The sequence below is a fragment of the Formica exsecta genome, unplaced genomic scaffold (assembly GCF_003651465.1).
Source record: "Formica exsecta isolate Colony F162 unplaced genomic scaffold, ASM365146v1 scaffold1025, whole genome shotgun sequence".
NCBI classification, from domain to species: domain Eukaryota; kingdom Metazoa; phylum Arthropoda; class Insecta; order Hymenoptera; family Formicidae; genus Formica; species Formica exsecta.
Window position 1 is genome coordinate 128,631 of NW_021848365.1, and position 11,030 is coordinate 139,660.

The 11,030-nt window shown below is 30.4% G+C and overlaps 4 protein-coding genes across 4 annotated transcripts in view; all 4 read right to left on the minus strand.

Annotated features, from left to right (window-relative positions):
* Positions 1–127, minus strand: part of LOC115233143 (endoplasmic reticulum resident protein 29-like) — a 4,524-nt gene extending 4,397 nt beyond the window's left edge. Inside the window, exon 1 of the mRNA XM_029803423.1 lies at positions 119–127. Coding sequence (XP_029659283.1) covers positions 119–127 — 9 coding nt within the window. The remainder of the gene's footprint in view (positions 1–118) is intronic.
* On the minus strand, positions 3–3,789 carry LOC115233255 (endoplasmic reticulum resident protein 29). Its single transcript, XM_029803565.1, is given in 3 exon segments — positions 3–897; positions 1,484–1,882; positions 3,331–3,789. Coding segments are annotated over 3 exon segments (750 nt in total). The 5' UTR covers positions 3,442–3,789; the 3' UTR covers positions 3–657.
* Positions 3,790–4,220: 431 nt separating this feature from the next.
* Positions 4,221–6,852, minus strand: LOC115233183 (retinoblastoma-binding protein 5 homolog). Its single transcript, XM_029803484.1, has 7 exons — positions 6,715–6,852; positions 6,396–6,421; positions 6,139–6,311; positions 5,716–5,944; positions 5,141–5,596; positions 4,613–5,021; positions 4,221–4,524 (listed from the first exon to the last, which is right to left on the minus strand). The coding sequence occupies exons 1-7, from the start codon at positions 6,731–6,733 to the stop codon at positions 4,439–4,441; spliced, it is 1,398 nt and encodes a 465-aa protein (XP_029659344.1). The 5' UTR covers positions 6,734–6,852; the 3' UTR covers positions 4,221–4,438.
* A 2,335-nt stretch (positions 6,853–9,187) lies between these two features.
* LOC115233209 (dynein heavy chain 2, axonemal-like) overlaps positions 9,188–11,030 on the minus strand; it is a 9,981-nt gene continuing 8,138 nt past the window's right edge. Inside the window, exons 7-9 of the mRNA XM_029803514.1 lie at positions 10,095–10,422; positions 9,725–9,912; positions 9,188–9,257 (exon numbers count right to left, since the gene is read on the minus strand). Coding sequence (XP_029659374.1) covers positions 9,188–9,257; positions 9,725–9,912; positions 10,095–10,422 — 586 coding nt within the window. The remainder of the gene's footprint in view (positions 9,258–9,724; positions 9,913–10,094; positions 10,423–11,030) is intronic.

Genomic DNA, 11,030 nt, shown 5'->3' on the forward strand with positions numbered 1-11,030 from the left:
TGCATTATATCATTCATTTTTTAATAGTTAATAATTGCATACCATGTCTGTCTTAAGAATATCAAATCGTATGTTGAAAGAATCACAAGTAGTATATTATAATATAAAATTGATTTACTTGTTGCATACTTAACAATATAATATCTTAATCTACGATTTCTCTGACAATATTTCCTCCTTGGAAAATATTTTCAATAAATTTTAATTTTTTACTTTTTTTTTTCATGTAACAAAAAGCTTAAACAATTATATTTATTCAAATATTTAATTTGACAGGTAGACAGGTATATTCTTGGATGTAAAAAGTCTATATTTTTAATATTTATCGCCTGGTTTATCTTGCATTTGCATCATGTATCTGTATAAAGAAACAAAGCATCTATAAAAAATAATCATATGAATAGCAAATAGTTTTACATATCGTACTGTATAAAATATGATCAAGAAATGCTTCATCACAGAGAAATTCAATAAGGAATGTGTAACAATACTTTGGTATTTTGAATAGCGTCCAAATGTGTATATTCCAATTGACGTTTATATAAAATTAGATGAAATATATCAAATAATCCACTACAAAGCAAATAATCGATATTCGAATTGAAACTAAATTATTAGACGACATTTGGACAATCATTAATAAATTTGATTAGTTTTCTACAGTTCATCCCTCGCTGAGAAAGACTGTAGGATGTTTCGTCTCTCTTCCATCGTACGTTTCTTCTGATTAGATAATTTTCCTCTATAAAGAAGCCCCCGTACTCGCGTTTCTTCCGTTTGTACGAATACATCTCCTTTTTCTAGGATCTTCTCCATAGTCTTCACATAAATTTTTGCAGCCTCCCGTTGCTCTTCTGGCAAAGTCTCTTCGAAGATCCTTGCTTTCTTTAATATCTCCTAAAAAAAAAAAAAAAAATGGTACATTTTCTTTAGAGAGAAAATTTAGTAATATCGCAAATAAATGTGTGGTTATTTTAATTCTTTGTTCAAGTTCATATATTTATGAAGCTGACATTTTAGCATTTTAGCATAATCAAATGGAACATGTAAAAGAATTTAATGCTCTTTGTTACTAAATCGTTATTTTATTTTTGGTTTTATTGCTCCATTTGTTTCGTTAATAACACAGTAATTGTTATATATTAAATTTATAGATATAGGTCTAGTTTACGTCGATATATTTTAATACATACTAATTACTACACCAATTATAATCATTTCTCCAAAGAATGGAATGGCTGTGATTGGCCAGTATAGTATTTAATATATATTAAATTATATTGGTGTAAACTAGGCCACAGTCACATACAAGAAAAATTAGAAAATATAAAAAACGAAAGAATATTTTTTAATGTTATGTAATTGCTCCTTTCTTAATCGGGGAAAAAAAAAGATTTCCAAAGCTTTTATTTTTCAAAAAATGATGCCCTGTTCATCTAATATTTCAATAAATATTGTTCTTATTTTGTTAGCATTAAATTACCTGTCTCTCCTGTTCGTTCGCGACTTTGAATTCCTCGGCTAATTTATCCAACCGTTCCACGCATCCTGGTAGACCTAAGTATACTCTCGACTTGGATCTGACGAATCTCTTCAAATATTCGCCGGTGAAATCGGAATCCTTCTCGGTGGTAAATCTGATCGGTTCCGATTTACCTTGAACGAATAGTAAGACTACCGGAAAGTCCTCTTTCTTGATATTATAACGTTACGCTAGATCGGAGTTATCTTTATTGCCAAAGTCCTTGACGCCTACTGTGGCTATCAGGAGATCCTGCGAATCCTTGGTATCGGCTGCTACCGTGCTGTATTGCTCGTGCTTGCCACCATATGGAAAGGCGACGTCGAATTTAACGAGTACCACTTTGAATTTGGGAATCACCTGCGGCCATAAAAAACAATGTTTTCTATAAACGGCTTCAAAAGAATACGCTTAATTGCAAAATTATGTATTAGGAAAATATATTGCGAATAAGTGCACAATATTAATAATCGAAATCGTTTTAACCATTTATTGCTTGCGAAAGGAATCGGAGAAATGTTGTACGAAATATACGTTTGGATGCGGACATCAATGTATTTAATTATATATTTGTTTTTCTTTTCTTTTTTTTTCTTTTTTTAAGTGATCGAATTATATCTTGGCATATCCAATGCATTTACGGCACATTTAAAAGTACACACGTAAAAGTTCAGCGATAACATTATCGCCTATTCTTGCTTTAATAGTTGCAAATGCAGTCACGATTTTAGCGATTATTACGAATATATTGTGTTCTACAGAAAGAGCTTTTATTGAAATTTGTATTTAATTTGTAAAAATTAATTATTTATCGATTTTAATAAATTAAATAGTGAATAGTCGGTTTAAAATGCCTTCTGTGCTATAAAAACATCGCTATTATAGACATTTCAAATAATTATTTAAATAAGACATCAATTTTTCAACCAAGAGTTATAAATAAAAATTAAATGTGTTCTGTTTTATATTGTTTTATTAATCTCATTGAACTCTTATATATATAACTATATATATATGTTATCGCAGTTTTATTTAAAAAAATAATTAACGCGTTTTCAAAATTAATTTGTTGAAATCATTTCACTCTCCTTTCAGAATTATAAAATACCATAAAACTATAAAAATCATAAAGTACGAAATGAAATATCCGATTTTGAACTTATTTCCGAAAAATGTTGACCCCTTTGATAATAAAACTGTATACCTATGATATATTCATGATCACAATTTATACATTTACTATTAATTACAATGATATAAATTCTATTCTGTTAGAGGAATGTATACCTCAACACTCAATCGATTCGTCCATGCCAAATATAATCGATTTACTATGAATAAATAACGCTTATGCTTATGAATCAAAGCACAATGGAACTTGTCAACGTGGCTGATGGCTCGTAACTATAGTAACTTTAAAGCTAATCGCAGTGAAAATCGATCGAATATTTCATCATTATTTTTTATAAAATTGCAAAGAAATACATACACTTTTTTTCTTTTCATTAAATTATATGTTGTATATTTATAAAATAAAAGTGGTTTTCATAACTATATTAATTTCGTAATTTCTATATTTAATTTTATCACGTAAGTCAGTTTCGTTGATAAAAATTTTCTCGCTTTACATATCACGTATAAAAATCTCGTATATATATGTACATAAACGAAATATAATCAGAAATTAATCTAGAGAGAGAGAGTATATATTTTATTACATATAGTTTTTTACGTTAAAATAGTCTCGATTTATACTACTCGGCGTCGAAAATTATCGATTATACTTCTCATGCTTTTTTTTCCCATACCTTGTCGAACGAGTAAGAATCCAAAGGCACGCATCCCTTACAATCTTCACCGGTAGTAACATGCGAAGCGATGACGACGATGAGCATAAACACGAGGCTCGATCGAATCATGATCTGGAAGAATTTTGGCGTCCGTGCGACTTCACGTGTCCTGCTCAAAATCAGTCAATTAACTACCTGTTCCGTTGACTTGGCCGTTACGAACGGCACTGTTCTGTTCGCACAGCTGTAAATGACTTGCGAATGAACGCGCGCATGTAGTACGCGACGGTAAAACACGGCGACGACATTAACCATTCAATGACAGTCCTCCTACCTCCTACCGATCCCGGTTAACGGCGTCTGATCCGCGAGCCCGTCTAATTATTTACCTACATGTGCTAATCGAAGAGGAGCAGATCAAATAGAGTAGAAGAGAGAGACCCGATAAAAAAATGTATAGTCGACTTCCTCTATTCTAAAATTCTCTATTCTACATTTTCTTCTACCTTCAATCATCTGTTTTCTTTCAATTGGATTCTCCTCTATGCTCATGCTGTCCCGCATTTTTCCGTGTGATTACATGCGAAAAAGAGAATGAAATAGAATCCACAATATTTTTATTCTGCGCATATACTAGTAAAATGAGTTTTAATAAATAGAGTAAGGGAAACCGCGTGAAAGAAGAGCTTAGAATAAAGAAAATACTCGATCCTGATAATCTTAAAATAGAGGAAATTTATCCTTTACATTTTTTTTCTTCGTAGTGCCATCTCTTTTGTGAATTGCCAAACAAATATCTTACTCTTGTATATTCGCGGATTTGAATATATCAAATTACAGAAAATCAAGAAAATATTTTAAAATAATTAATTTTTTGAAATAAACATAAGCTAAGACAAAATTATTTATATCGCAAATTATAGCTTTATTATTTAAAGAAAATAACTTGCAATATGTAAAGTTATTGTAAAATTATATAAATTATACTTGCACACATATTCATTCATTCATTTGTAATCAATTTTACATTTTTTGTACAATTTTACAATTCATCAAAACAATCTCCTATATACTTTTTGCTATAAATATTCAATTTTTAATTGTTATCAATATTTTATATATTAAATCATTTTCCCTTTTTATGTTCTAATCTTGGCCTTCCCTTCTTTGTGGTTGGTTTATCCTTTCCTTTGTTTAACAAGGGATGAGTTTCTATAAATTATATCGGTATCAGTATAAAATTAAGTTAGTATATTTATAATCTTCTAAACATAATTATCTTATGTCAGCAATATCTTACCATCAATTGGTGCCCCCTGTAAATCTATATCATGTGAACGATGTTTCTTTAATGGCACTTCATGTGGTGTCACTTGATTATCTTCAGAATCTTCCACATCTGGGGATATAGGTAGAAATTGAAGAGAACCAATATCTTCAGTTTCCTCATCAGAGCTACAAAACGCAGCAACTCTGTCAATCGATGCGACGTCAACCTCTATTTCTTCATCCTGTGCCTCTTCTCCTTGTACCACAGACTTATCTTCATCACTCAAATCAAATTCGCTTTCCCTTTCCTCGTATTCAACATTTTCATCCAATTCCTTGAAATCTGGTGCAAATGCAGACCAATTCTCCACCTGGTTTTGTGCCCAAATAGAAACTACGCCTGATGATATGGATGCAATTATTGGTCTCACTGGATGCCACTATCGTAGAAAAAGAATAGTACATTATATTACGTATATGTTGAATACTTATTATACCATATTTTAGTTAAAGACTTAAAAAAAATTATAACAAGTGTAAATTCAATTCATTTTCTTACTACAACATCAAGCAAAAGCTCGCCCTTAGTTCCGTGTAAAATTTTCACTAAATTTCCAATACTTTTCTCCCACACATACAATGCATGTTGTCTTGCCGAACCAGCGCACACATATTCTCCATCACCCGAAAAGCAACATTTTTTCCACATGGTTTTATTTACAAGATCTTGCAATTTTTGAATTGGTTCAGGTTCACCATCCTTGCCACATGCTAATATTTCAGTACTGTCATATACACGTATTACTCTATCAGATGTATTAACTAAAAAACAGGAGCCTCGTCGTGCAAATTCTATACTCTTCACTGCTGTATTACTAGCTGTACCCTGTGTTATTTTGTAAGAAGCTTTCACGGTTAACGTCTCAGCATCTAAAACTAAGACTCTACCACGAGCATTCCCTGTGTATACAAAGTCCCCGCGTCTATCAAATGATGCTACTATGTTTAAATCACTCTGAAATTAAAATAATATTGTTTTTACCAATGTTATTTTCATTTTCAAGTATGTGTGTAAAGAGTTATTAGGATATTATTAAGATTGAATACACAATATGTACATCATATAATACATACATCTTCATCAAGTGGTATAACTCTATGTGTTCCTTCAACATCGACCATAACAGCGGCATGACGCATTGGACATACCAGAAATTTGTTGAGATTTCTTGGATGAAACTGCACTTTCAGTATCGGAGAAGGAAATCTGTATTTCTGATCACATTCTCCCGATAGAACATCCCATATACATACATTATTATCTGTAGAAGCACTTAACAACTTATGACCATTTCTAGACCAACTAAAAGATACAAAATAAATTTAGTATGCTTTAATATTTAATCTTTTTCAAAATATTCAATTTCTTTATATTCCTTTTGAATCAAATCACTTCTTTTATTAATAATTTTTTATATACTCTCACAAGTAACTGTCTCAAACACTTACACATATACCAAAATTGCTCTAGATTCTTGTAAACTGTATATAACTTACCTCAATGAACAAACAGGATGTACATGGGCACTAATAATTTTAGCTATACCACGAGTCAAAAAATCCCAGATTACAATTCTTCCATCATTACATCCAACGGCAAGTAGTGTCCCTCTCTTATTAAATGTACATGTTACAGCAAGAGATATACAATCTAACGTGCCATCAAATTCCTAAAAAAAATAATTATTAAAAATACAACGTTGATATTACTCATTATTTTATTAATAAAAGTAGTATTAAAGTAGGATCCACACCTCTGGATAGTTTTGTCCAAATGATTCTGTGAAAACATAAATATTGAATTATATTATAACCTATACTAAAACGTATACGAGAGAAATAATTGCAAAAACTTAAAGCTTTACTGTCTTTCTTTCTATTAAGAGTTACAAATAAAATTTATATTGAGAGAAGTGAAAATTACAATATTGCAAATAAAAAATTTTATCATTTTCCGAATATTTACGATTAAATGCACATCTAAAACAATTATGAACTCTATGATAATTGATCTCATTATTATTTACCACGTGTATTTTGTGAGAAAACTAATTTAATCAATGTAATATTCACCTAATAATTCTAAATTCATGTTGACAAAATTTATGTTTACTATTTTTTGCACTACACTCTACACACGTCTGTTCGTTGCACTTTCTAGAACACTGCTTTCCCTTCTCTTCAATAAGTGTATGTGTGTGTGTATGTGTGCGTGCGATATATCAATATTTACTATACTCTGTCTCTATCACAATATTATACATATATATAATCTAATTTACTAACTTAATTTATATATATCTTATAATAAACTAAATATATATTATATATAAACAGACAATATTTTTGAAAATATTCTTAAAAATTTTCGAAAAACATTTTTAAAAATATTTTTAAAAACATTAAAATAATGGATTAAATCCCCTTTTAACCATCAAAAAATATTTATATTATTAACAAATAACTTAGTATAGTAGGCTCTAAATATAAAATAATATTAACGAATGATGAGACGGGCAACTATAAGAGCCGATGCGCTGGGTGAAGGGCGCCAAATTGTATAATTCTGTGAATCTCATGTGAATTATATTTATTAAACGTTTCGGTCCGCAATTTGGACCATCTTCAGTAACTGTGTAACAAAATTATAAATAATAAGATATCAATATAAAAGGAATATAGAAGTGAACGTACGTACTTAAACAAATAAGAATAATGTCGAGCGAGCCGCACTTGTCAACAGTGACGATATTACTAACGTGTGATTTTTCAAGGCACAAGGTTAACGATCGAAGTATAGACAATAAACATAATATCGTAGAAACTTAAATTTTTTCCATGTTGTCTATTATTGGAAAATATTTTTTGTCTAATTGATCTGTATCGTTTTGTACATTTAAAGTGTTCTTTTGGCGTTTGATATAAATCATTTCAGATATCTTTTCCCTAAAATCGGTTCGTCATCCAAGATATTAATTTTAGTCCAATTAAATTCGTGGCCTAATTGTCTATGATCCGTAATCACCGAATGTTGTTGTGTATACATACAATATGGCGGTAATGTTCGTTAATTCTGGTTTTTAAAAGTCTGCAAGTCTGTCCGACGTACGATGCATCGCAGTCTCTCTCTCTCTCTCTCTTTACAGGAAATTTTATATACTACATTATTACGTGATTCTGTGACTAATTTGTCCTTATGTACTTTTATAAAACGTTTAAGATTATTAATCCCTGTGTATGAAAGTTTAATGTTTGAGGTTTTTGTCACAAGTTTAAATTGATCTGCGACACCAGCCACGTATGGAATATTAAAATAGGAGCATTTTTCGTCATTGTTTGTGTCATTGTTATGAGAGTTAAAATGATTATCATGATTTTTTAAAAAAAGTTTCTTCAAGCGCTCGTTGATTACATTAAAAATCAAAGTCAACGGATATCCGTTTTCTAATAGGGTGTTGATTACGAACTCAAAGTTTTTCTTATGATATCTTGGATGAGACAAATGAAAGGCTCTGTCCACAAGACTAATGATCGTGCCTTTTTTATGACAAAATGGATGTTGTGATTCAAAGTTGAGATATCTCCCTGAAAATGTAGGTTTGTGAAACCAATCAAACTCGACCACACCATTATTAGTAACAATGGTGACATCGAGGAAATTTAGTCGATTATTGACTCCCTCCTCCAACGTGAATTGTAATCTCGGGTGAAGCGAGTTAAAAGTTTTAAGCACGACGTTAAGCATGGAGGAGGGGGCCGTCTTTAATTACTGAAAATGGTCCAAATTTCGGACCGAAACGTTTAATAAATATAATTCACATGAGATTCACGGAATTATACAATTTGGCGCCCAGCGCATCGGCTCTTAGTTGCCCGTTTCATCATTCGTTAATATTATATTATTAACAATTGCTATTTCAAATAAATATTTCATGTAAAATAAATAATTAATAAACATTAAATTTATTATTTTTGCAATCAATTGTACAATGTACAATTAATGAACAATAAATATTAAAAATGCATTAAAAAATATTGTCTGCTCATTGAGCAAATGCATTCTTCTTATATTTTCAATTTTAATTGAATAAACAACTTTACATTTAGGTTTAATATTTAAATATCACTTTTTGTAACATATATTATAAACAGAATTAATATTCTAATATTTATTTTAATATTCTATAATATTTGTTCTAGAAGTAATCAGTATTTATGTATGATAATAGTATAACATATATATTATACACATAATTACATAATATATATACTATTTTATCTTATTGTTAATTTAACTTATGACCCAGTAAGCAAAATGCGCGCAATATGCCAGCAGATTGGCAACAGATTTCCTCAGCTCTTGCTAGCAATTTGGCATCTTTATCTTATTGTTAATTTAACTTATGACAATATAATCTTAGAATCATAATAGAAATTTCTGATATCTTTTATAATACATATATTTATTATATTATGATATTTTTTAACACTTTTAATATAATTTCTTTTTAAATAATATATTTTTAGAAAAACTATAACTATTTTTTTAGTTTGGATTATGCTCCATCTTATTATCGATGGAACTTTTCACTTTCTTATATTGTTCCAATATGTACCTGCAAAATATATACATCTTATCTTAATAATGGTTAATATTGTTATATGTATAATTCACTATAAAGTAAATATGTTTTAGTAATTCTGTTTTTCAATATATCCCTTAAAATTGTACGATAAAAATTGCAAATATTTTCATAATTTTAGATTAGATATATGCAGCCGAAATCCCCGTGTATTACTCTCAGATTTCTTAATTATTAAAATTTTCCTTTTTATATTGTTTTCTTAAATTATTATATATTTAATTTGTCACGTGATGAAAGTAAAAAAGATCGAGTGAAAAGCAGAATGCTTAAATAGAATATTTAATAAAATATTTTTATTACGCATACGCGTCATTAAAATAAGAATATAAATTATGAAAGAAAATTTTAGAACAAAGAAATAACTCTAAAATAGTAAAAGCTTTGCTGCTTAGAATATATAGAAAAAAATGTCAGATTATAGATAGATTGATTTTTACTTTTGGGCTGTACATTCTCCTATCCAGTCAGACGCATCGATCATCATGTGGTATAATCGTTCTAAATATTTACTAATGCACAACGTAATTGAATTTTCCGTGTGATGTTGAAGCAATGGATGATACACATTATGCCGAGTCATGCTGTTGCTGCAACTTTCGATTTCTTTACCAAACATCTTCCATACCTAGAAAATTCACACATCTATATTAAATATATTATAATTGTATTACATATTATTTTTATTATTATCTACATTAAATATTTATTATATTATTATATATTTATTCGCATTTTTTTATTACAGAATAGATAAAAGTTTTGCATTCTTATCTTTACTTTCTTTTGTATGAGAAACTCTTTTCTCACCTGTACCCATTTTGTTGATAATGTATCTTGCAAGGATGCTCTATATTTAAAGCGTTGCAAAGCATAAATAGCCTCGATACCCTCCTCGATCGTTTGGACTTCTTCAAATATTCGATCGATTAGGTTTACAACCATATTCTCCAAATCTGTCACGGAATCTCTAAACTTCTGCATGTTTTTTAGCCATGTGGAATTTGTAACGTCCAGAATGTTATCGCGAACTAGTTTGATTTCTTCAAGATTCTCGTAAAATAAATTCTCTATTCGGCGACAATAATCCTCGTGTTCAGTACCTTTTGGACCGCCGATCATTTCCACTTTATTACGCCTACAAAAATTATATATATATATATATATATATATATAATGATAATATTAAAAATTAGATATATACGGAGAGACTACGTCATAACGGAAAACTTGGCTAAATTGAAATCAAATTTTAAATTCACTGGAGAGAGATATGTGGTAAGCGCGTGATGCCAGGTACGCCCTGTATGTGACGGCACGCATCGATCCACTGATATATAGATTGAATATATGATTCTTCGCGTTTAAGTTCTCCGCGTCCTAAATTCCACGCTTCAGGGCTTTTCTTCCGCGGCGGCGCTTATCTTACGCGCCATCGAAGTACCTCTTATAATTTTCACATGACGTTAAAGCCGCCGCTAACGGTAAGTCGCATTTAGCGTCCGGAAGTTCCTGATCTTAAGCGAGGGATTACAAGATACTTAGCTCTCCGCTGCACGGCATTACCGTTGCACAGCGACGGCAGATTGTACCTGAAATTCTTCTCCAACTTTGATTCTAACCAACGTGGTTACCACGGATTCTCGCGCCTTATTTTTCAACGCGGCGAGGATAAACGCGCGCCTTATCCTCCCTTAATGCTACTTATTCAGTTGGCGAACTGTTTTGCGAATTATACGTCGCGAC

What these genes read in the sequence shown, in the direction of transcription:
- LOC115233183 (XM_029803484.1), bottom strand. An exon ending in TTGGACAAAACTATCCAGAG is followed by an intron (nt 6,312 to 6,395) that starts GTGTGGATCCTA and finishes TATTTTTTTTAG; the next exon opens with GAATTTGATGGCACGTTAGA. An exon ending in TTATACCACTTGATGAAGAT is followed by an intron (nt 5,597 to 5,715) that starts GTATGTATTATA and finishes TTTTAATTTCAG; the next exon opens with AGTGATTTAAACATAGTAGC.